Source organism: Ochotona curzoniae, unplaced genomic scaffold (genome assembly GCF_017591425.1).
Source record: "Ochotona curzoniae isolate NIBS_2020 unplaced genomic scaffold, NIBS_Ocur_1.0 contig_2318, whole genome shotgun sequence".
Taxonomy (NCBI): domain Eukaryota; kingdom Metazoa; phylum Chordata; class Mammalia; order Lagomorpha; family Ochotonidae; genus Ochotona; species Ochotona curzoniae.
The window spans coordinates 12511640-12538760 of NW_024465419.1; the positions used below are offsets into that span (position 1 = coordinate 12511640).

Here is a 27121-nt window from a genome sequence, read left to right on the forward strand (position 1 = left end):
TTCACTCCCCAAGCGGCTGAACGGCCAGAGCTGAGCCAATCCGAAGCCAGGCGCCTCTTCTAGGTCTCCCACAAGGGTGCAGGGTCTCAAGGCCTTGGGGCTTCCTCGACTGCTTTCCCAGGCCACAAGCAGAGAGCTGGATGGGAAACAGAGCCTCTGGGACTAGAACCAGCGTCCACTTTGGGTCCCGGCACGTTCGAGGCTAGGACTTTAACCACTATGCTATCGCGCCAGGCCCAATCACTGATTTTTTTAAAAGAATATCTTGTTTGCTAAAAAGGCCAGGGAAAAATTTTGCATTTCTTTACCTTCTTTGTTGGATTTAATGTCTTCATTTTTCTTTCTTCTCCTTCCCCGTTTCTACAGAATAGATGTATGTAGATGTCCGTGCTACAGTGCACAAACACGGATTTTAGTTGGAGTATTTAGGATAAAAGTAAAAATCATTCATTTCCTGGGTCACAAGTTGTTACTTAGCTTGAATCTTTATTGTCTAGCACAGGGAGTAAAGAACAAGTTAGTATTTAGGGTTTTAAGCTGCATGTTTTCTGTCCCAGCTATTTTACTCTTTTTAAAAAATTTTACTTATTTTTTTGTGATACAGTTCCATAGGCCCTGGGATTTCCCTTATCCCCTCCCCAATTCCTTTCCTCCTCACTGAATTCCCTTATACCATTACTATGGCATAGTTCTTCATACACAGTCACATGTCCATCATAACAGGCATGGGCAATGGCAGAGAGTCCACATCCTATAGTCCAGATAAACAGTTTCATTGGGAGTCCATCTTTGATCTGGAGGTAGAGATGCATACTGTGTTGTATCCTCACATCTGGATATGATAGTCTCCATTACACAGTTACTATACATTCCTTTAAGTGAAAAGCCACAGAATAAAATCAACAACAGGAAGAAAAAAGAAATTAACAACACAGTGAAGTTAAATAACATGCTACTGAATGACTAATGTATCCCTGAAGAAATGTAAAACAAAATCAAGAACCTTCTTGAAGAAAATGGTGGTATTACGTGATCTGTGGGTCATTGAAGAATTTAATGAGAAAGTTTTGAAGAGATGAAGCTAAAAATAAAATTATCTATGAGATATAGTTTCCTCTGATCTTTGGTGAGATATGTCTCCTGTAGGCAACAAATAGATGGGTTTTACTCTATTTATTTATTTTTATGAGAAATCAGCCATAGACATTTGTTCATGTAAGGAATATGGCTGTGTTCCAATTAAAATTTTATAAAAGTAGATGGCACAAGGATTATTTTACTTATCCCTGATCAAATATGATATCTAGTTCATAATAGGCATTTGTTTATTCATCTGTACAAAATCAGACATTTTTTCCTCAGGCTTAGGTAACCAGATCTGTCGTCACTGACTCTGACATTCATAGTAAGAAGCTGTCCTAGATTTTCTGGTCTAGCAGCTGAAGTTTTTTTTTTTTCCCCCCTCTTCATTTTGTTATTATTTTAATTTTGAATTTTATACAATTCTGTAGGGTCTAGGATTTCCCTACTCCTCCCCAAAGTCCCATCCCCTGAGTGATATTCCCCATATTATCATACTAGAATAGTCCTTCAAAAGCAGTCTTTAGTTTATTAGTCTGTTATTTAAGTGTGCTTAGCATTGCTGGTACAGACAATGTCAGACAGTCAGCCATCCTATTGCCTAGACAGGTTCAAGCATGTGGAGGTTTTTTTTCTTTCTGTACACACACATACACATTTTCTTTTGTGATTTTGTTTTTTATTTAATGTTATTCCAACAACATGTTTCCAGGCCATCAATATTTCTTACAATGTTATTTTAATTGTTGGCTTATAATGCGTTATGTCACTCTTCTATATATCTGAAAAGCCCATTTTTGGTAACTGTTGAGATTATTTGCCATTCTCAGTTGTCTAAAATGTTTAGCAAACTTTGAGGTAGATAAATCTTTGCATGCAACTGGGTTCATTTCCTTATAAGAAAAACCTTATCAATCTACAGAATAAATATTTATAATTTCAATGTTTTGGCATAAATGGCCAAATTACTCTGAAAAATTTGTAGCAATACTTTCTTCCAAGCACATTTTGGTATAATACTATTTTAATTACTTCTGATTGGGATTACCATCTTTGTTCTTTCCATCATTTTTCTGTGTCGGAAAATAATTTTTATATTGTCTGCTGATCAGTTTTTAGTTGTTTCTTTTGGATTTTCTACAGAATTATCTTTGAAATGTTTTTGTGCCATCCTTACCAAACTTAAGATTACTTTCTTCTCCTTATTTAGTTTTCTGAAACTTTCATGACCATGTTTAAAACTGATAGTATCTTTAACTCACAGCTGTTTCCCTTAGCTCCTAGAGTAATTATCCTAAAATATTGCTTAGTTACCAAAATCTGATGACTGCTTTTAATTTATGCTTTATTGGGTCTATCTGAGGCTATGCTAATAAAGCTTGCTTATTCTTAGTCTTTTAAAAAACTAGGATGAAAAGATGGTGAAGATCCACTGTGTGTTTTCATCTTTTATTTTTTGGGAGTGGTATAGGTAGTGTTTGGTAGTATGGGGTTTTGTGGGTGAGAGAGAAGCCGCTACTAAGAAATTGTAGATAGGTGGCTAGTAACAGTATTTTAGGACCATGTAATAGCATGTCTGATAGATTCTTACTCTAGGGTGATTCTGTTTTCTGATGCCAGGAGAGTAGACATGGATTGCTGGGATTTGAACAAGTATACTCCCAGGAGTCTCTGTATATGGAGGGGTAATTCTCTTTGCTTCATATCATCCTGTAGCTTACCAGGACCTGTGTTGTTATAAAGCGCAGTAATGTATAATTTACTTCATGGGTAACTCCTTGTCACTTTGGCATTATTATACTTTTAATAAGGTTATATAGTGTTCTATAAAAGCAGTTCTTTTTAGATACTTGATTCTTCCTTTGGTGTGTCCCCCTCCCCTCCTTTTTTTCCAAATCATCAGTTTTATGGCATAAATTTGGTTGGAAATGCTAAGAAATGGTGAAAAACCCATTAGCATATATAGAATGCTTTGCCTTGGGCGTTTTCTCCAGTGCTGTCTTTTGTTTTGAACTTAATTAAAACTTAGGAAACTCATCAAAACTATGTAAGAGTTCATATTACTGACAGAATTTCCCCAAATAGGAAAGCAAATATCAATCATGCATACTTCTTAGAAACATTTATTTTTTATTTTTTACATCGATGTTGACTAGGAGTACTAATGATTAATGTACATTATAGTTGATAAATTGGATATTTAAAGTTTTTTTCAAAGTCTGATTTCTTGAAAACTTAGTATCTACTAAAAATTGTGTTTATTCTATTGCATATGATAACTGGTACTCTGAAAGCTAGTAATAGTTTCTGAAAAAGAGAAAATCTTGAACTTAAAATTATAGTACATGTTTTTCCTAGTTTCATCTATTGGGATTGAATGAAGGAACTTTAAAAAAAATTTAAAAAATTTTATTGAAAAGTCAGATATACAGAGAGGAGGAAAGAACAGAGACTAAAATCTCCCATTCAATGATTCACTCCCCAAGCGGTTTCAATAGTCAGAGCTGTGCCAATCCAAAGCCAGGAGCTTCTTCCAGGTCTCCCACGTAGGTGCAGGGTCCCAAGTCTTTGGTCTGTCCTCAACTGCTTTCTCAGGCCAAAAGCAGGGAGCTGGATGGGAAGTGGGGTTGCCAGGATTAGAACTGGTTCCCATAATGGATCCCGGCAAATGCAAGGCGAGGACTTTAGCTGCTAGGCTGTCACGTTGGCCTAGGAACTAGTTTTTATATGTTATACTTGAATACGTTAATAAGCTTTCTCACAGCAGTCTTCAGAGTAGGTGTTAGCCATGTCAGCTGCCTGCAGAGGTTGATTCCCTTTTACACACAAGTTCAGTTATCTTTGTCTCTCTTGTATGAAAGGAACAGATCTCATGTAATTCATATGTAGGGTTTAAAGAGCGTAATGATACTTACCTTACCCTCTCTCCTTTTCACCCTTCTTTCTCCCTCCCTCCATTTTATTTTTTTTACCATGACATTCTTTCAATATACTTTGTAACAATAGCAAACTTTTCACTAACTGAAGATTTCTGCATGATATCAGTATAAAAATCACTGCTTGAACCCAGCAGAGTGGTTTGATTGGCTAATCCTTTGTGTTGCAAGCACCTTAATTCCATATGAGCACTAGTTTGTGTCCCAGCTGCTCCACTTCCCATCAAGCTCCCTGCTTGTGGCCTGGAAGGGCAGTAGAGGATGGCCCAAAGTCTTGGGACCCTGCACCAGTGTGGGAGACCTGTGTGAAGCTCCTGGCTCCAGAGCGGCTCTGCTCCACTCCGACCATTGTGGCCATTTGTAGAGTGATCCAGTGGATGGAAGATCTTTCTGTCTCCTCTCTATAAATTTGCCTTTTCAATAAAAATAAATAAATCTTTGGACCTGGCACAGTAGTGTAGTGGTTGAAGTCCTCCCCTTGCACGCGCAAGCATCCCATGTAGGATACTGGTTCTAATCCTGGCACCCCTGTTTTCCATCCAGCTCCCTGCTTGTGGCCTGGGAAAGTAGTTGAGGATGGCCAGGGACTTTAGCACCCTGTACCATTGTGGGAGAACCAGGGGAGGCTCTGGGTTCCTGGCTTCAGGTTGGGTCAGCTCTGGCCATTGCAGCCACTTGGGGAGTGAGTCAGCAGACGGAAGATCTTTCCATCTCTCCTCCTTTCTGTATATCTGACTTTAAAATAAAAGAATAGATAAATCTTTAAAAATAAGTAATGTTTGAAAAAATAGGAGACAAAATGCTGTTCCTGAAAGAGTATGGAAGAGGGCTTGTAAATAGTAATCAAATCTCAAAATGTCAGTTTTACCAATATGCATTACATTTTTAGTATGTATATTAATTGGACAAATATGGAAAACATTTGTCTTTTGCGGATTTGTTGGTAAATGGTGATTGGATGAAGGAAATCATGATATGCATGTATGATGGAATACTACTCAGCAGTAAAAAGAATGAAATCCTGCCTTTTGTGATAAAATGGATACCATTGGAGACAATTATGTTTAGTTAAAGCATTTATCTTTTTAAAATGCTGTTTGTCTCACACTTACCTCTGTAACAGAGGTTGTGGAGTACTCCACAGTAGCATGAAATTAAAATTTTTGAACTTTCTAAACTATTAAAAAGGATATTCACTCACTACTTTTGTTTTAGATTAGTTTATTACTCCGTTGTTATTCTGCTGTTATTCAATCCCTTATACATTTATTTGTTCTTTATCTTCATTGCAGACATCCTCTAAGCTTTCTTTAACTTTGTCTATATTTTCTACTTTGTATTTCTCCTCATTTTAGTAATACGTTAGGAAAGGAACATAAATCCATTGTTTCTCTTCTTCTAGGTCTAGCTTTCGATTACATGTATAATACATGTATTTGACTAAAATTAGGAGATGATGGTAGTTGATTTGAAAAGCTAAAAAAAACATTTCTTATGTATTATATAATTAATGTATAGTAACTTTGTTTATTTTGTGACAATGCTTTTGAAGTAAGCAGAAACCAAATTACTTATACAATAATCATTGAATGGTTTTAATGTTTTATTACTGAAAAGATTCCGTTTTTGTTATAACACATATGGTTCATTATAGAACTTCTTGGTAATTGTGTTTGTTGGGTTGTACTTGCTGCGGATTAGCTATCTCATTTTGGCAAACTTGTTAATCTATATGAACTTTATTTTGCAGCACAAGCTATAGAATGCCTACCTTTCGCATACATTAAATTCAAGAACGTTTAAGGTATTTGTTGATGGACTTATGATTAATTGAATCATTTCCCTCTTTTGTAGGTTATGTGCAGAGTCTGATTAGACGAGTTGTAAATAATGTAAACATTGTTATAAATAATCTCATACTCAAATATGTTGAAGATGATATTGTGCTTTCAGTCAATATCACTTCTGCAGAATGCTATACAGTAAGTGAATTATGGGATCGTGCCTTCATGGATATTTCTGGTGAGTAAATATTAACAGTTGCATCTTTTCATAATTAAAACAACTATCTTGATTTTTAACGTTTTTTGTTTTTGGCCCTCGTGGCTCATTGATAAATCTAAGGAAAGCTTTATGCTTCCAGTCTAGTGGGGAGATGCTCATATGCAAATGGATTTTTAGGTTAAAAAAACCTCATAGTTGTTTTTGAATAGTCTCTTTTAAAATAGTGGTAGTGTATTGTGGTTTTTGACTTTTTTCAAAAAGATTTATCTATTTGAAAGACAGACTTACATAGAGAGAAGGAGATACAGAGAGCAAGAGGACTTCCATGTCTGGTTCACTTCCCAGATGGCTGCAGTGTCTCGGATTGGGCCAGGACAAAACCAGGAGGTGGGAGCTTTATTCAGATCTCCCAGGCTAGTGGCTACAGGTGTCTTAAGCACTGTTTTAACTCCTGTGTCACTCACCTACCCAGTCTGATTGCTTTGAAGATTCCCATGGCATAGCATATGGAGAGCTGCTAACAAAATCATTGCAAACCTATCAATGAGGATTAAAACAACTCACTTGGTTGAAGTCCTGTTTTCTGATTTAATGCTTTACTACTAATTGTTTTTTTTTTCTTTGATGCCCTGTTTGAAAGGATTTCTGGTAATTTTTTGGAAAGATTTATTTATTTGAAAGGCAGAGTTATAGAGAGCAGGGGTGGGATGGCGGAGAGGAGACAGAGGATTTTTATCCATTGTTTACTCCCCAAATGACTACAATGGCCTTGGTTGGGCCAGGCTGAAGCCATGCTGAAGCCAGGAGCCTGAAACTCCATCTAGGTCTCCAATGTGGGTGGCAGGGACCCATGCACCTGAGTTGTTTCCTGCTGCTTTGTTACATACATTACCAGGGAGCTGGATTGAAAGTGGAGTAGTTGGGACTAGAACTGGTGCCCATTAGGGATGCTAGTAGCTCAGGCAGTGGCTTAACGCACTATGCTATCATATTTTTCCCAAGCAATTTCTTTATTTTTTAAAATTATTTTAAGTGAGAAGTTTTTTTTTTTTTGTTGCTTGTGTTTTTGTTTTTAATTGGAAAGTTAGATTTATAGAGAGAAGGAGAGAAAGAAGAATATTCCATCTGCTCGTTCACTCCCCAAGTGACCGCAAATTCTGGAGCTGAGCTGATCTGAAGCTAGGATTCAGGAGCTTCTTCTGTGTCTCTCATGGGAGTGCAGGCTCTCAAGGCTTTGTGCCTTCCTCAACTGCTTTCCCAGGCCACAAGCAGGGAGCTGGAAGGGAAGTGGAGCTGCCGGGATACAAACTAGTGCCCATATGGGATCCTGGTGTTTGTAAGTCCAGGACTTTAGCCACTAGGCTACTGTGGTGTTGGAAGTGTGTTTTTTTTTTTTTTTCTTTACTGATGGATATTGTATTGTAACCCATTAGCTGTGTGTGGCTGCTAATGGGGCAGTGCAACAGCACCTGAGGTTTTATTTTTATGTAGTTTAATTTAAATGTTTTAAATAACAACCATAGCTTAATTTAAATGTAGTTCTAAGTAACCACTGGACAGTACAGATTTACAGTAGTAATGAGTTGCTTCGGGTAAAGTGAATTTTCAAAAAGTTCATTTCATTGTTATTGTACAAAATAACTAGCAAATTTTGTCATAAATTTTGGCTCAAATTTGTAGTTACATATACTGAGGACATATGCTTAGCCCTATATTTGGTTCTTCAAATGCAAAATGGAGATAATTGTGTTTATTCCATAAGGTTGTTAGAAGATTTAAATGATTTATAGAGGACAGTTTCTTTGCACTGGGCAGAATATCTTGTTTACATGTTCCATAAGTCTCACAACTAACTATTTTTATCATTTGTACTAACTAATGTTGCCTTTTCAGGTTAGTTTTATCTCACATATTTTTTTTTCTCTTTTTAGCAACTGATCTGGTGTTGAGAAAGATTATCAATTTTTCTGATTGTACAGTTTGTCTTGATAAACGAAATGCTAGTGGTAAAATAGAATTTTACCAGGATCCTTTGTTGTACAAATGTTCCTTCAGGACCCGTCTGCATTTTACATATGATAATCTGAATTCCAAGATGCCGTCTGTTATTAAAGTAGGTCTCTTTTTTTGTAGTATATGTCTGTTTTGCTAATTATTACTGAAAAAAAACCAGGAGGAGGGGCATGTGTTTGGCCTACTGGTTAGGATTCCTGCCTTCCTCAGGCGAGGACCTGTTCAGCTCCTGGCTTTGCTTATTGCTTCCTGCCAGTGTGAGCTCTGGGAGACCACACTAACTGTCGTAATTGGCTCCAGTGGGAGAAACCTGGATTGAGTTCCCATCCCCCAGTTTCTGCTGGAGTCTAGGTTTTGTGCTATAAGCATTTGGGGAGTAAGTCACAAGATGGGAATTCTATTTATATCATTGTCAGGTAATTAAACAAACCAAAAAAAAAAAGCAAAGAAAAGCTAACTTTGCAATTGTTTGTGCAATTTTGATTTCATAAAATAGTTTTATTAGGGTTTACTTGTATTACTTTTTGTGTAATATGTTCTAGTAGAGGTATTTTGCGGACAACTTTTCAGTTCTGCAACTACAATTTCCTTTTTAAATTTATCTAGTGTTTAGTGTTTCTCCAAGTAGACAGGCACTTTGCAGTAGAATGTAGGAGTCTCAGCTGCTGGGCCAAACATCTTTTCCTGGTACATGCAAAAGTTTGTTAACAAGTTAGTGGATTTCATTTTCAATGCTTAAAGTTAGTAACTAAGTGTAAATCATTTCATCTTTTGTTAGTCATTTTTATGGGTATTACCTAACAGTTTTTCTTAGAAGAATTTGTACATTGACTTTTGATCTTACTAATTTTTAATGTAGAATGAATTTTATTGGATTATGTGTTTCTGACTGAAGTTTTAAGCTAAATGGGCTAGGGTTAATTTCTAAACACTGTTATAATGGCAACGGAGCCTGTTTGAGTGTGACTGTGTAAAAACTGGTTCATTTTGTGCATTGCTTTAGTAAAATGTATATTTTCTCTTTCATGTAGCCATACTGAAATTTGTATTTATACATAAACTCTGCCTTTTTTGGGGGGTAAGAATGGGTAGTACTCAGTCATATTTTGCTTTTTTCCACGCAGAATATCTGCACATTGGTTTGTGGAGATTCTGTTAACTTTTTCCTTCTGATTTTGAATTACCTTCTCTGACGATGTTACTATGGAAATATTAACTCCATGGTATTACTGTCTCCCAGATAACTGGGGTTATTCTCTTTTAGGCTAGGATTTGCTACTGAAATTGAAATGTGAAAAGAAAAATCAACATATATTTGTAAAGCAAGCAATGAATATTTTGCAGCTTTAATATATAAAATAATCTTATTGATCAGTAGTGGATATTTAGTTGTCTGATTAGGGTTTGGCTTTATTAGAGAAAATGAAAAATAATTTGAGGAAAAGTTTAGTGTTCTGTCATCAAAATTGATCAGCTGTGACATTTTATTGTAAAAATAAGTTTATTGACAAGTGGTTTTTGACTCTGGTAATCGGCACATGGGTTAGCATTATATTTTGCTCAACTGATACCAGTTTTTGAGTTTTTGATACAATATTTGAGACTTGGGTTAGAACCATTATTCTTGCAGCTTGTAGTCCTAGGATTGGGGTACTGAACTAGGTGTAGTCAACCTCAAGCATCACTAGAAAGACATAAGGGTCCCCCAAATGTTTCGCATACCTTCATTTGGTTTTAAACTTTTCACCTGTTTTCCAGTGGCTTTTTATTCATATTTTGGGTAGGCTTCTTGGGGCTTTATATCTTTCATGTGAAGCAAGTATGTTCTAGAGATTATGACATTGAGATACAGCATATGGATACATCAGTTAATATTCTATTTTAAAAATTTACTTTGTATTTTTATAGGAATTAAAATCATAGGTCACAATTCTGATTAATTCATTAGTAAATATTTGTATTATTGTAAAAATCTTTTTCTTGGGGTTAAATTTTTAACACTTGTGATTTGTACTGCAAACCTGTTTCCAGACAAGGTTAGTCAGAATATATACCCCTGAACATTGAGTCTGTTCACTTTCCTTATATGTGATTATTTTTTTAAGTCACCAGTTTCTGAATAAAACATGTAATTTAATGATGTACATTTATGAATTTAGAGTTTTGAGTGTATGGTCACTGACTTGTTCTTTGAATTAACCGTTGAAATTTGTTGTGTATTTTCTTCTGTTGAGGATTGCTTTTCTCATCGATTTTAAATACATTTCAATATGAACATACATATTAAGGTATATTTTCTGAAATTGATTTTGCTTATCAGTAATGGTTTTGGTGTAATATGGTATTTAAAAGACTTAGCCAAATCCAGTGTAAGACCAGCTTAGCCAGGCTGATATTCCTTCTGTGCCACTTCAACCCCACTCCATTTTCATACCTCTTACTGTTTTATTCACTATGTGATTTTTAAGTATGTTTTAGGAAACTTGTGTTCATAGTTGAAATAGTTTTTTATGCCCCACCCTGCTTTTATGACTATCCATTTGCAAATACATTTTTTATGCGTTGAGCCCTAAAAGTATGATGATTACCATTACTTCTTTTTCATGTTTTGTAGACACTCAAATACCAGTTAGTCAAAATAAACTTTCTAAGAGGCTTGACTTTATGGCTTAATTGGTTTTATTCCATGTTTATATAGCAGCCGGAAACCATTACGCTGAAATTGTGTTTATATTCCATTGATGTCTATTTCTTTAAGAAGAACTTTGATTGCTTTATATCTTATTTGTTATTAATCTTATTTCATTCGTCTAATTGATTCATGTTATAAGTTTTATATCACATTTGTTCTGTTTAATTTTTTCCAAAGAACTTTCTTACCTGTATATTTTACTGGGTTTTTCATATTTGACAATAAAATTTTTATTATTTCTATACTTACATAATTCTAATGTTAGTCTTTTCTCCACTTAACATATGGTTTTAGGATGTGTTTGTATTCCTTTTGGTTAATAAGACTCGAAAGAGTGATTAAAGTTTTACTAAAATGACATCATCTGCTTTTTATTATTCTTTTGTCAGAGATCTTTCTGTTTTTTTGGGGGGGAAGTACTATTACATTCTTAATGTTATGGAGTTGATATTTGGTTTTATACTTTTATTCCTGTAGTTGTTATCTGGAAATCTGCCGTAAGTAGATTTTATTTTGTAGACATATCTACATTTTTGACTTAATTTTGTATCGAAGACTATTGATAATTACAGAAAAATAGGTGTAATCACTAAAACTTTAGAGTCAATGTTATTTTGCCTTAAATACTGAACATGTTTTATATATGACTTTTTTGTTTTATATTGTATTTTAAGAATTAAAAATTCTTTAGTTATCTTCAGAGATATTCCTTTAAATGCATTTTCTTTGTCTTTATGTTTTACAATACAGATCCATACCTTAGTGGAGAGTTTGAAACTTTCCATTACAGACCAGCAGCTTCCTATGTTCATCCGTATAATGCAGCTTGGGGTTGCTCTTTACTATGGAGAAATAGGCAACGTTAAAGACGGAGAAACAGAAGATCCTACTTGTCACAATAAGGAGAAATTAGGAAGCATTGTGGGTAAGTACAGCAGAAACTTCGTTTAGAATTGCTGTTCTTACCAAGTGTTTTACCACTGGGAGACTTTAAAAAACACATTTACTTTGCTGTGCATAGGGTTATTAATAGGTGGGATGACAATTTTTGATTCTTCGACACTACTTTGATTTTTGTCCTCATGTTGGAATGGCATTTTTTCTGTACAGTAAAAATATCCTTGATTATGAATTTAAAAATATATTTTTTTCAGGTTCTGTCTTCTTTGAAGACTCCCATTTTGTGTATATTAAGCTGCTTGAAGTTCAGCAGAGCTCTGATGCTCTGTGTTTTGTCTTTTGTTTCATTTTTGGCCATTTTTTAATTTCTGTGTAAGTTCACTGATGTGTCCAATTTGCTGTTAGTTCCACCTAGAGCCTATTGGGTCTCTGACATACGTGATACTGAAAATTGTTCATCTCTAAGTTTAGTTTAGCTCTTTTATTAGGTAATTCATCTCTCCTTCACTCATTTATGCTTTCTTGAACCTGTATTTTAAAGTGTAATTGTTTTCTTGTATTTGTTTACTGATGCTTTTTACAATTTTGTTATTTTCAGATCTGTTATTGACTTTTTCCTTAATGATGAATTGCATTTTTCTAGTTCTTTATATCCTGATAATGTTTAACTGTCGATTTAAATTTTATCTTGTTGAATGCTGGATATTTTTATTTAGTAAAAATGCATTGAAATTGCTTGGAAAGAAGTTAATTCACTTAAGGCTTTTTCTTCTTGTTGGGAGGAATCAGAGGTGCCTTCTCTAAGTGCTGTCTCATCTCAGTAATGTTGCAATTCTCTTCCAGGTACTCTGCCTAATGTCCTGTGAATTTGACGATGTTTTTATTTTTTTTGCTAGTGGGAATAAAAACTCTTCCCATTCCTGCATAAGCCATGGCCATTGCACTTCTGCTCCTTTCAGTTGATTGTTTTCATGGCTTCTTGTGGCTTCTTTTCTATATTTACCGATTAATATCCACTTGCAGGAGTATCCTATGTGTGTCTCGGGGGTTCTATAAGCAGCTTACTTGTTTAGTACTCTGCCTGGAAAATAGTAGCCATGTTAGTGTCCCTGGAAGTTACACTTTCTCGTCTCGTCTCACCTAAGAAAGATGTTGAGTTATGCTTAGATTTCCATTTTCTTGGTGCGGCTTAAAACCTCATTGCAGGTAATAAACTGGAACTGTGTCAGGTTATTTCTCTTGGGTTCTCTCAGGAGTTACTCTCCTTCATTGCCTAATATACTGGGTTCTACTAACTTTTATTTCATGTTTTTCATTCTTTTTTTCCTTTAGGTAGCAACAAAATTTATCTCTGTTACTTCCTCTTGGCCGTATATAACTTCTCTGACTGATTTAAATGCTTAAAGTAACTATATTGGATTAAAAATAAGCTAATTATATTGATATATAGTTACCAAGTGTTCAGAATATGGTACTGCTTTAATATTTGTATTTCTTTGTTTTCTCTCTCTTATTTTTTTCACATTTTATTATTATTACTATCATTTTATGATACAGTTCCATATTCCCTTATCCCCTCCCCAATTCCCTCCCCCCCACCTAGTTCCTTTATATCATTACTAACATATAGTTCTTCATACACAGTCATCTTTGTGGGCATGAACAATGGCAGAGAGTCCAGAATCCTATTGTCAAAATATAATATAAGCAGTTTCACTGTAAGTCCATCTTTGTCTGGAAATAGAAATGCATACCACACTGCATCCTCACATCTGGATGTTAGTGTCCATTATATAACTACTGTACATTCCCTTAAATGAAAAGTCATGATACAAAATCAACAATAGAAAGAAAAATAGAAATTTACAATGCCATGAAGTTAAATGACATGTTACTAGATATGACAGTCTCCATTACACAACTACTATACATTCCCTTAAATGAAGAGCCACAAAACAAACTCAGAAAAAAGAAATTAACAACACTAAGGAGCTAAACAACATGCTATTAAATGTATAACGTGTAGCTGAAGAAGTGAAAATCAAGAACCTTCTTTTTTTTTTTTAAAGATTTATTTTTTATTATTTTTTCATTGGAAAGGAGGATATACAGAGAGGAGAGACAGAGAGGAAGATCTTCCATCTGATGATTCACTCCCCAAGTGAGCATAACGGCCAATACTATGCCGATCCAAAGCCAGGAGCCTCTTCAGGGTCTCCCATGCAGGTGCAGGGTCCCAAAGCTTTGGGCCGTCCTTGACTGCTTTCCCAGGCCACAGGCAGGGAGCTGGAAGGGAAGCGGGGCTACCGGGATAGAACCGGCGCCCATGTGGGATCCCTGGGCGTGCAAGGCGAGGACCCTAACCACTTGCGCCACCGCGCCGGGCCCCAAGAACCTTCTTGAAGAAAATGGTGCGACTGCATGATCTACAAGTCATTGAATGATTTAATCAGAAGAAAGTGTTTTGAAGAGATGAAACAAACCGATAACAACAAAACCCATGTGATATAGTTTCGGCTGATCTTTGTTGGAGTGTGTCTCCTCCCAACAATAAACAGATGGGTTTTGTTTTTTAATCCAGTCTACTAATCTATGATGTTTGATTGAGCTTAAGCCACTTACATTCAGGTTTAATATGTATGGGTGGTAATTTGTTCCTGTCATTTTAGGAATGGGTTGTTCATTGATTTAGTCTTCTGTTGTGATTTTACTGGGATGTTCTTCCCCTTTGCCTTTGGTTTTGGTAGGTGCTATTCCTCTTCTCTGTCAAGAGAACGTCTTGAAGTATTATTTGTAGGGCAGGTTTGAGAGAGGCAAATTCTTTTAGCTTACTTTACTCTGAAGAATTTTATTTCATTTTCAAAGATGAAAGAAAGCTTTGCTGGGTATGTTATCCTAGGCTGACATTTTTTTTCTTTTAGAATCTGGAATTTGTCACTCCACTCTCTTCTTGCCTGTAGAGTTTCCTGTGAGAGATCTCCTGTGAGTTTAATTGGCATTCCTTTATATGTCATTTGATTTTTTTCATGTGCCCATTTAAGGATCTTTTCCTTATGTTCAATTGAAGAGAGCTTAATGATCATATGTTGTGGTGAAGATCGCTTTTGATCAAGCCTGTTGGGTTTTCTTTGTCCCTCCTGGATCTTGTTTCCTAATTCTTTCTCAAAATCAGGGAAATTTTCCTTGATTATTTCATTAAATACATTTGCAAACTCAGCTTCTCTTTCTGCACCTTCCGGGACTCCCATAACTCTTATATTTGGCCTCTTAATAGTGTCTTTCAGTTCTTGAATACTTTTTTTGGCCTGATCCAGCTCTGCTTCCAGCTTTTTGTTTGCTTTCCCCTGATGACAGGAAATATCTTCCAATTCTGAGATTCTTTCTTCTGCTTGCTTCATTCTATTTTGGAGACTCTCCACTGTACTTTTCATTTGCTCTACTGTGTTCTTAATTTCTGATATACCAGCCTTGATTTGCTTTCCTGCTTCCTTAAATTCTTTGAACTCTTGCATGTGCTTCTCATTTTTGACCAGAATCTTTAAAATGAGTCTTATGGATTCTGTGCCCCCCATTTTCTCCATGTCTTTCTCAGTTAACTCTGAGCTTGCCAAAGAGTTTTGCTCCTTTGCAGGGGAGTTTTCAGTAATATTCCTTGTGCCTTTGTCTGTTCTTTTGCTCTTGATCATTGTACTTCTGGTTATCAGAGTCTTCTTCTTGGGGCAGGTTTCTAAGCTGTGTCACCCACAGATCTACAATGCGATTTTACTTATTGCAGTTCATCCACAACTCTGCTTGCAGCCACTTGTGCCACTCCCTCCAGCGAGTTCCAGGCCTGGATTCTTATGTCAGATATCCACTGTGGTCTCTTCAGCCCTAGGTCTTGGCTCACCATTCTCCACCTCCTGTGATACCATGCTGAGGCTGCACTGTTGTCTCTGCAACCTTTCTCCCTCTTCCAGTTGGAGTGGGTTCCAGGATTAGAGATACCAGGTATACTATCTAGTTAGGTTGTTGGTCGCGCTGATCTTGTTGGAACCTGCTGGATGTTAGGTCTGGGTGCCAGAAAGACCTGTTTTGACCAGTATGATGCCACAGTCGGTATTATTTTCCTGCGGGACCTCAGCGAGTTCTCGCGAGCTCAGCACATGCGCAGTTCACTGTTGTCCCCTGCAGTCCCTAAGCTATTGCCACAGTGCGCAAAATGGCGCCTGACATGCTACCACTACAGTTCTTGATCTGCTGGCCGTCAGATCCAAGGGCTACTCAAACCTGCCCCTGATGGAACCCATAGAATGCTACGTCGTTGCAGTTCACCGAGTCAGAAATGTGCTCACTCCGCGCTCAGAGCATGCTCCGTCCTTTCCCATGCTCTTTCCTCTTTACGCAAAATGGCGCCCAATTCATCTCTAGGGGGCTGACTGGGCTATGAAATTCACTCTTCTCGCACCACCTGAGATTTACTGCTCTGTCTCTGCTCTTTCTCAAATCAAACGGACCAGCAGGACAGACAGTTCTTTGTCTGGGTTTACCTCCCAAGCTCCCACTGAAAGTCCCTTCCCACCTGGTTGCTGGTGGAATTCAGGCTGCTGGTGGAGTTCAGATCGCCGTGCTGGAGTATCAGTCACTGCAACACCACACTGCTGTTCCCGCTGCTTTCCTGTATCTGTCAGTCTCCAGGTACCCCTCTGCTGTTGTTCTCTCCTTTCCTATTTCCTGAAATATGTCCTCTCTGCTTCTTCCTGATTAAATGTTTCTCCGTCCGTTTAAAGGTGTTCTTACCCTATTCTGCCATCTTGATTCTCCAATATTTGTATTTCTGTGTTAGCATGTTAGAAAATAAGTTGAATCAGGAACTATAGCAAGCTTTCAAAGCAGTAATGAGGGGAATGATATTTGAGGTAATGTCATGATGATTAATGTATCCATGCTTTCTGAAGATGTTGGAATTCCAGATATTGCTATTGCAACTATGGTTTGATATCTACATTCATGTTTTCAAGAATAATACATTTTAGGGGCCCGGCGCGGTGGCGCAAGTGGTTAAAGGTCCTCGCCTTGCACGCCCCGGGATCCCATATGGGCGCCGGTTCTAATCCCGGCAGCCCCACTTCCCTTCCAGCTCCCTGCCTGTGGCCTGGGAAAGCAGTCAAGGACGGCCCAAAGCTTTGGGAACCTGCACCTGCATGGGAGACCCTGAAGAGGCTCCTGGCTTCGGATCGGCATAGTATCGGCCCGTTGCGCTCACTTGCGGAGTGAATCATCAGATGGAAGATCTTCCTCTCTGTCTCTCCTCTCTGTATATCCTCCTTTCCAATGAAAAAATAATAAAAATAAATCTTTAAAAAAGAATAATACATTTTAGGTAAATACTTAATATGTTTTTTTTTTTTCCTGTTGAGGGTCATGGAATTCCTGAATTTCATCCAAGGGTCTCAGATGGGACATCATTCTAAAGAAACAGTATTTTAGAGAATTCTGACAATAGCAGGAAGATGTTTTTCTTTTCCATTCCCTGATTCACTATTTTCGTAAGGCAGTGAGTGAAGATGTGGAACTCGAAAGCACCTTTTGTTGATACCTTTTTCTTCTTTTGGTCACAGGAATGTTAGCAGTGGAGATAGTAACGATTTGTTTTTGCTTCCAAAGCTCAAGTGGTGGATATTCACTCCTTGAATGGGTTAGACAGGAGAGACTCATTGTCTTGGCTCTGAAGACTTGCTTTTTCCTAAGTTTAAATGACCCAATTTCTTGCATGACTGAAATGTTACGCAGTGATGGTGTCCAACTGGATATTTTATTAGGCATTGTTTTTGGCAGGTTTAATTTATTTCTCCGCTAGAAACTTACATGATTATGATGGGAGGAGGATAAGAATAGAGCCTTATAAAGATGAAGAAAGGTAAATGGCACAATGTCTAAGTGTAGGATGGTCCTATTATTTCCTGTCATATAGTGTAAGAAATTTATATAGAATTTCTGCAAACTATTGGAAGTAATGCCATTGTGGGATGGCCATTGTGGAAAATAGCAGTCTAGTCCTTGGTTGCATTGAAGGGGAATGAATTTTTGTAATGAAATATCTCCTTTCCCTTGTTCATATCAGCACTATGCTAGGTAGCCAAGACGTGGAAATAAACCTAAGTGTTCATCCACCAATGAGTAAAAAATGTGGTACACGTACACAATGGGATTTTACTTAGTCATCATAAAGGATGAAATCTTGTCATTCTCAACAACATAGTTTGATCAGTGAAATAAACCAAGCACAGAAAGACAAATATCACATGACCCCATCAAATACAAGTGAAAACTATTAGGGTAGTTACCACTGACTGGGAAAGAAAGGGGGAGGGAGAATAGGGAAAGATTGGTTGGATGGGTACTAGGTTATGGCTATTACTTTTGAGGGCTATAGTGTTCTGTAAGTGTTCTGTTGGTGACCACAGATAATGTACTATAATTCCTTTAAAAAAAAGCCCTAGATGATGGAATTTTAGATAGCTTTCACTATTGAAAAAATGTTAAATCTTTGAAAGATAAGTAAATTTACCATGATTAGATGTTACACAATACAAGAATATAATGAAACATGCATTTTGCACCAAAATACATATAGTTTAGATGTATATTTTAAAAAAGTTATTGTTTATATTTATTGGAAAGTCAGATATACAGAGAGAAAGAGAGTCAAGAGAAGAAGCTGTTCTGTTTGTTGATTCACTCCCCTAGTGGCTGCAATGGCCGGAACTGCTCCGATCCAGCAGCAAGAAACTTGGAGATTGGTCTTCCACGCGGGTGCAGGGTCCCAAGGCTTTGAGCCATCCTCAACTGCTTTCACAGGTTACAAACAGGGAGCTGGATGGGAAGTAGGGCTGCTGGGATTAGAACCGGTGTCCATATGAGATTTTGGTGCATGCAAGCTGAAGACTTTAGCCGCTAGGCTACTGCTCTGGGCCCTGTATGTTTTTTTTTTTTAATAAATGAAGCATTCCCACTTTGTTATGAGATGGAAGAATTTTTTCTTAAGCCAGAAAGTCTAAAAGTACGTAATTTGAGGACTTTAAGGGATGTGTACTTCTAGATCCGTTAATAGAAAGTAGTTGTGCTTGAATCTGGAGATTGCATGTCATAAATTTATTGCAAAACATTTTTTCTTTCTACCTTCCATAATTATTCTTGTGTGTATTGTTAAAATAATATTAAGGAAGTTTGATAGCATTTGGCTCTACAATGTTTGAATAAATTAGAGTTGTTGGAATCTATTAACCTGATCTGCCAATTCATAACCAAATTTAAGTTTTTTTCATCTGTAGATTAAGGAAGATGTCATACATAATAGCAAGGAAGAGTCATGAGTGTTACTATTTTTTAACTGCGTATATGAGCCGTTTCAGGAACAGAAGTTTAGCATAGTGCTTAAGATGCCTTCATTCTGTAAGAATGTATAATTGCAGGTTCCTGCTGAGACAGACACTGGCAGGTAGTGGAGAGGGCTCAGGTACTTTGCTTGCTACTCAGGGTGGGAGACCTGGATTGAATTCCTGGTTCCATTGGTTTGCAAGTCCTAGGCATTGCAGTTATTTGGAAGGTAAACTGGCAGATGGGAACTCTTTGTGTTTGTGTCTCTGTCTTTCAAATGAATAGTTTAATAAAATCATTTCATTGCAGCATGTACTGTCATTCTTTGGGATAGTTTTTGTTTTGGGCAAGGTTTCATTTTTGCCTCAGTTGCACTTGTCATTTTCTGTATCAGTGGGTGTACTAGGAAGTCTTAAGCTTTTGTTTGACCTTTCTGCTGTTATGTTTCCAATGAAAGTTCTTCAACAAAGTCTTATTTTGAGAGGTAGGATTTTTTTTGTTTGTTTGTTTAACAAAACAGTGAGTGAAATGTTAAAGAATTATTTTACTTATTCTTTGTACTTGTTAAATACTCTTAAAGTTACATATAGTTGATTACTTTTCATATAACAGGAATTCTAATCTATAAAAGGAGAGTTACACACTGTACCATAAAGAAATTTGAGAAGGAGAATGGTAACTTATTGATTTTAAATACTAACTGCTGTATGATTTGTTAATGTCTTACAAAGTTGCAGTAAAACATTTGAAAGGATTTATATTTTTTGTTTTTTTCCTGTAGTTAAATCCTCTTAAGTTTAAGTGACTTGATTTTGATTGATAGATGCCGACGATGAGACGAGAATAGATCTCCAATATCCTGCTCAGTATAAAGGCCAAGAGTTGTATTCACAGCAAGAAGATGAAGAGCCACAGGGATGGGTATCATGGGCCTGGTCATTTGTGCCTACAATTGTGAGTTATGATGAGAGTGAGGAGAACTCCTTGGGGAACGATCCTGCATCTACCATGCATCAGCAGAAAGCACAGACTTTGAAGGATCCTATTGTTTCTATAGGATTTTACTGCACAAAGGCAACTGTGACTTTTAAGGTATGTTTTTTTTTTCTTCCTGTTGTAGTCCATATCTTTGCCTATTTTAATCTTTAAGTTTTGATTACTTTTAATTCCAACTTAACTAAAGTTTTACACTCAGTAGAATCCTTAAATGTTTGCAGTGGCCAGGGCTGAAGCTTGGGGATAGGGGTACGGTTCAAGTTTTCCATGTTGTTGGCCAGAACCCAACTACTTGAGATAAGATTGCTGCTTCCCATGGTCTGTGTTTTGGAAGCTGGAATCGGTAGCATGTGCTGTGTGTTGCTCCCAGGCACCTGTGTAGGAGATCTGACATCGTAACCATGAAACACCTTCTCTCACCAGTTTTCTTTATCAACTTCAAAGATCCTTTTTACCCTCCTTGCCAAGTCATTCAGTTTGTATACAGTCATGACCCAGTGCGCTTTTTTGTATATTAAAGAAAAGCACATTAAAAAAATGTATGAACTCATAGTATTTCATTTTTTTCTCCTTTAGAGCAAAATTTCTTTGAAGACTTGTTGATGTATAACTTCTTTGTTTCCTGACCTGTCTCATGCTTTAAGACAGTGCAAGTTTCATTTCTTAGATCCTCTTCTAAATCTGTTTTAGCAGTATTTAACTTATTTTTTTTTTACTTCTTCCACTAAAAATGTGAACATACATTCAAAAGAATGTAATGACAGTCATGTCTGCAATGTTGAAGACTAATATAACACACCAGCCTTATGGTGCCATGGATTAAGCTGCTACATGCAGTGTCAGTATTCTGTACGAGCAGGGTTTTGGATCCTAGTTGCTCCAGTTCAGATCCAGATCTCTGCAGATGTCCTCAGCAAAGCAACAGAAGATGGTCTAAGTACTTTGATTCTTGACCCACATGGGAGTCCTAGAAGATGTTCCAAAAGTCCTGTCTGTTACACCCATTTGGGAAGTGAATAAGTGGTTGGAAGTCTTTCTCTGTTACTGTCTTCTTCTCTAACTCTGATTTTGAAAGAAATCAGTAAATCCAAAACAAAAAAACCAAGTGAACACCCTTTCACTTAAATGTAAAATTGCTGGTGCTTTTAATATGCCTTCTATTCCTGTTAATCAAGTTTGTCTTCTCTTTTTGTTTAAGTTAACATGGTATGAACTCTGGGTTATTTGTTCACTGGCCTTTCAGTCTTTAAAGATTTATTTGCTTATTTGAAAGATTGACAGAGAAAAGAAGGATGAGACAAGGGAGGGAAGGGATCAGTCTTTCTCCTGTCTGGTGACTTACTCCCTGAATACTGCAACAGTCAGGGCTAGGCCAGGAAGAAATAAGGGGGCAGGAATTCCATTGTCTTCCACCCGGGCATCAGGAGAGAAGTACTTGGACCATCATCTGCATTAATAGAGAGCTGGGACTTAACCAGTGCTGAGTGGGATGCCAGGTGAAACATACAGTAGGTTAACCTGATGTGCTACAGTTCTGGTCCCTCCCTGGCTTTTTAAAAAAATATTAGCATCAGTAGAGTGTTCTTCAACAATATCATCAGCTTAAAAAAAATCTATTATTGAAGAATAAGTTTGAACACATGCTTCCATTCTCTGGTTCACTTCACAGATGGCTGCACTGGCCAGTGTTGGGCCAACTTCATGTTGGTCTCCAATGTGGATGATAGGTGTCCAGTCATTGTAGCCATCTTCTTTTTCTCAGGCCTTTAGCAAGAAGCTGGATCAGAAATGGAACACCTGGAATGCTAGCTGGTTTTCATATGTGATTCTGGTGTAGCAGCTGGTTGTCTTTATGTGTCGTGACACAATACTGGCATTATTTTGTCTCTAGAGATACCACAATGAACAGATGTAAACTCTTGCATCTTAGAACTTAAATTGTTATTGTAAACAAGTAAGTAAGATGTATATTCTTTGATGGTAATGGTTATATAGAAAAAAATGAAGGAAGGGAGTGTTTTCACTTTGTAAACGGGTAACAGTTATGCAGTTTAAAATATATGATCAGAGAAGGACTTTATGGTGAAGGGAGTATGTAAGCGAAGCAGACACATGTGAGTTTGCATTCCAGGAATATAAATATAAGGACCCCAAAACTCCAGTCTTTAACAAGGAGGCCATTGGTGCAAAGTGAGCCTGTGTGAAAATGGCATGCAAGCAGATCAAAGAGATTTTGGATTCTGGGGCAATTCACAAGTTGTAAAACTGAAGTTCTTTGCAGTAGGGCACCAGAATATAAGAATGAACTCACAGCAAAATGACTGTCTCCTACATGTTTGGGAGACACTCCAGTGGCAGCATGATGGACTTGGGAAAATTCACAAAAGATGCACATTGTGAACCTGGAGGGAAGAATAGAGGGGCGGGGAGGAAACTTGTGGGAGGGGAGAGCCCGGTGCCAACTAAATTGTAACAAAAAACAATTAGTTAAAAAAAAACCCAACAAACTGTAGGTCTTTTCTTTTTTTCTTTTAAACTAAGATAGGGAATTTTTGGATAACTTTTAGCAGAATGTTTCTAAATCTATTTTTTAAATTGAATCTCTGATTATTGTTTTAAGGATATAGAGAAGGAAAACAGAAATAAAGCAGTTAAATAGAATTATAATATTCAAGCAAGAGAGATTGTCTTGGACTAGGGAGGGTGGTAGCAGGTGGAGGTGGTAATGGGTGTTGGATTTTAGACAAGTTTTGAAAGTCAGATAGGGAAGATATCTGCAGAAATGAAAGGATCCTTGGGAGACTAGGTGAGGTGCTATCGGATTCTGGAGGTTGTCTTTGGATGGTTTGTGTATTTGAGGAGCTCACTTAAATCTGAATCAGGTTGAGGGAAGTGATTTGGCATCAGATGCAAGAGTGGTGGGGGAGAGTGAGGAGTAAACGGTCTCAGAAAATACTGAGTAAGGGCTGGTGCAGTGGCATAAAAATCTGAGAAAATACTGTGTATGCTCACCTTGTCACTAGGGATCTATTAGACAAAAGCAGCCATGAATTTGAAGGGCCACCATGGTTTTTTTTTCTAGCCATTTTCTTTACTTACTCAAAGGTAAATAGTGAAGGTAAGTAGAGGACGAAATCATTTCAAAGGTTAAGAAACTGAGAAATCAGACTTTTGGAATGATCCTCTGTGAGAATAATGAAATTACCTAGAGTTATTATAGTTGTGATGTGGGACAGAATCCAAGATCTAAATGTTCATAAGAGGAGTGGAAGATTTGTGACTAAGAATGAGAGGTGGTAGGGTGTGCAGTCTGTTCTGTATTTTTGTTGTTTTGAAAAGTGATGTATAAAGTTACTTGAGTTCATAAGAACTGAAAGTATGTAAGTTTATTTTCATCTCAAATTTTGAAAAAACCCATGCCTGTGAGATATATATATACACACACAAATATTTTGTAATACATATTTTCTATTAACTCTGAAGATCTCTCTTTGAATATATGTAGATAGGTATTTGGTATTTGAGTGACTACTTTCCTTTAAATATATTTTTAAAAGACTTATTTATTTTTATTACAAAGTCAGATATACAGAGAGGAGAAGAGACAGAGAGGAAGATCTTCCGTCCGATGATTCACTCCCCAGGTGACCGTAACGGCCGGTGCTGTGCCGATCCAGAGCCAGGAGCTAGGAACTCCCTCCAGGTCTCCCACATGGGTGCAGGGGCCCAAAGCTTTGGGTCATGCTTGACTGCTTTCCCAGGCCACAGGCAGGGAGCTGGATGGGAAGTGGAGCAGCCGGGATTAGAACCAACGCCATATGGGATCCTGGCACATTCGAGGCGAGGACTTTAGCTGCTAGGCCATGTCACCGGGCCCAGATTTAAATATTTCACATCTAATGCTTTTTGTAGTGTTCGCGGTTTTTCTGCTGCTCAATCTTTAAATGTTGGCTTATGGGGATTGTATTTTTTTTTTGTAATGTGTGGCTTAGTAGGAGACAGCTGTATCTTCATTATCTGTTTTTGCATGTAGTCTGGAAATGTGGCTGATGATAGCAAGTAATTTCTGGTCTCACATAAATATTTAGTTGGAAGGAGTTGAGTACTTTAATAATTTGCTAGGAAAATTATGGATATTCTGTTTTGAGTGTACACAGAAGTCATTAGGTGGTCAGATAACAAATATTTGTTGCGGCAGGCATTTAGCCTAGCAGTTAGATACCTGTTTCCCATGTGACCGCAGAGTTCAGTTCCTGGCTTCTACACCTGATTCCAGCTTCCAGCTAATGACATAGTGGAAGGGACAGGGATGGATCAAGCAGCTGGGTTCCTGCCACACATGGACGAAAACTGGTTTGTGTTCCTAGCTTCTGGCTTTCCAGTTCTTGCCCTAACTAGCATGTGGGGGAGTCAGCAAATGGAAGGAGAAATCAGTCTCTTAATCCGCCTTTCCCCAAAACACAAAGTTGCTTGTGTCTGGAGCACTTGTACATTTTCTGATACATATTCTGACATATATCCATATACCATTCTGTTTATTATCTATGCAGCAATCCATCTCTTCATCTGCTTTTATTTTCCAAACTTTGAGGAGTCATTTAAGATTTTATTACCTCTGTAATTTTGTCCTTTTGGTTTATTTTTCTATCACTTACCTTTGGGAAGTAAGGACCTAAAATGTTGTTAAAGGTTTTATTCCAGATAATTTGTTAGTTTTTGGAGAGGTAACCTTATCAAATTTATGCTCTTATAAGCGCTTTTAATTTACCTTGTGTTGTTTGAAGTGCCCAAAACAAATTTACATCAATTGGTGGTAAAGGTATATAGTTTATAATTACCAACAGGTGGCAGGTTAAAATGTTTTAAAATAAATGCCCTTTAAGAATTTTCTGGTTAAAAATCATTTAGTATTTTGTTACATAACCAAAGGAAAAAAAAGTTTGAATAGAAGTTTGTTAGAACATTAATTGGTTTAAAAGGTTTTTTTTTTTTTATGGTTATTAAGTTAGGATAACAATGATAAAGATTTACATTTAAGCTTTGCTTTAGCACCATTTTATGTGAATTCTTGAAGTAATTGAATTCAGAGTTTAATTTTTAATTAAACACAGGTTTGTAAAATTAAAGCATTTAAAGATATAGAAGGCTACTATTGCTGTTAAGTGTTTTATGAATTTAATATCAGAATAAGACAATTGTTTTTTAGTGTTGGCTGCTTTGTGAAGTGAATATTTTCTGATTCAGTGCTAGGTGCAATTTTTGCCTGCTCAATTTGAAATTAGAAATTATTCTGGTACATTTTTGATAACGCAGTTGATGAGAATTGCATTCAGCTGCATTAGGATAGTTATTTTCATGTAAACTTTTACAGATATTTACACAGTACTTGTCATTAATGTGTGTGTCTCCAACATTTTGAATAATTTTTCTCAAAGATTTCTGTATAGAAAATATGTTGATATTTAGGAGGAAAATAGAAATCATTGTTGTTTAGATTTGAGTAATGTATGGAATTAATTTGTGGTTCATATTTTAGTCAGAAAGATCATGTTTCTACATTAGCATTTTGAACAGTTGATATCAATCCAACAAAAATCATGCCAAATTAAATGTAACATTTTTCTAATAATGTTTAAAATTGTTCTTGTAATGTTTGAGTTCTTTTAATCAATTAATTGCTTTTCTCTGCAATAATGGCAGACAGCTGAAGGGTGATCAAGTTTAAAAAATTCAGTTTTAGTTAGATTGTAGATTGTGGAATTGTACTTTAAAACGGCAATATTATATATAGCTGTACTAGAAACATTTAAAAACATAAGAGCTTATGTAATGAAAGATGAGTATTCTCTAATGTAAGAAATGAGATTACAATTAGTTGATTAATATAAAGAAGTTGACTTTCAGCATAAAGAGGTTATTATGTTTTAAATGATAGCTGCTCAGTTCCATAACTTGTTTGATCTAAGCTTAATACTGGTTTTGAAAAAGTATGTTTGACTTTGCATTTAATCTGAGGAGTATTCCACACCTCTTTCACAAAACGATTTCGCTATTGTTACACTCTGCTAATACTTTTGTCAAAATGAGGCAAGTATTGACACATTAATATAAAATCCCAGAATTTAATTGCATGTTATTGTCTGCCTTTTTTCTGTATAATAATCCAAACTAGTATAACAAAGCAGTTAGAAAAATACTTTTAAAAGTAGTGTGTTAAAATTATTGTGGTGCCTTTAAATAATAACTTTGGGAGCACCATTATTTTGTCAGTAACTATTTTGTTATCTTGCATGGACTTAGTGTTTGTGGTGTGATTGACTAGGTTTATATTGAATCTTTAACATGTTTACACTTTATATCCTTGATCCTATCTCTTTCATAAGAATGAGAAACATTTGTTAATTCTATTTGATAGCGTATTGAAACTTAAGCAGATTGGATAAAATGAACAGAGAACAACTTTAGATTATAAATGTAGATTTTGGCAGAATAAATGAACTGTTTTATGAAAATATGAACTATTTTATGACCATTATTTTGTCTTTCACTTTTTAAAGCAACATTATGAGGGAAGAGTTAGAAAAAATAGCATTTAAATAAGTTTACACTAGCATATTCAACCTTTATACCATGGATAATCTGTTACAGCTGTTTTTATTGCACCTGTTTTCCTGCTTAATAATTAAATTTCCTGAATCTGAAAATTGGCCTTGTTTACCTCAGTTCATCACAATCATGATGATTTTTGCCATTTAATGCTAATTTTGACTGACTTAATATTCTTATGTTTCGTAGCTCACTGAAATGCAAGCTGAGAGTAGTTATTACAGCCCCCAGAAAGTAAAATCTAAGGAAGTCTTGTGTTGGGAGCAAGAAGGAACTACGGTTGAGGTAACGTTTCAGCATTGAATGTATTTTTTAAAAAACTCTTTGAGTGATTCTGAATGTTTAGTAACTCAGGCTTTTGTTGTAGCATAGCTAAAATACCTAAATTTATAACTCAAGATTGCTTTTGTTTATAGTCAGCATATTCTATGAATTGTTCTTTTAAGAGAGATTTTATTGTGGTATGCAACAGTAACTTTTAAAATTTTTCATTTACCATCTGTATGTTTGGCTGTGTGGATGTAGATTATTCATG

The 27121-nt window shown here is 36.4% G+C and overlaps 1 protein-coding gene across 4 annotated transcripts in view; it reads left to right on the plus strand.

Annotated features, from left to right (window-relative positions):
• VPS13B (vacuolar protein sorting 13 homolog B) overlaps positions 1-27121 on the plus strand; it is a 595475-nt gene that overhangs the window by 41722 nt on the left and 526632 nt on the right. For all 4 annotated transcript variants that reach the window (XM_040972638.1, XM_040972637.1, XM_040972639.1 and 1 more), the window contains exons 5-9: positions 5871-6038; positions 7952-8133; positions 11476-11650; positions 19808-20076; positions 26776-26871. In XM_040972638.1, coding sequence (XP_040828572.1) covers positions 5871-6038; positions 7952-8133; positions 11476-11650; positions 19808-20076; positions 26776-26871 — 890 coding nt within the window. The remainder of the gene's footprint in view (positions 1-5870; positions 6039-7951; positions 8134-11475; positions 11651-19807; positions 20077-26775; positions 26872-27121) is intronic.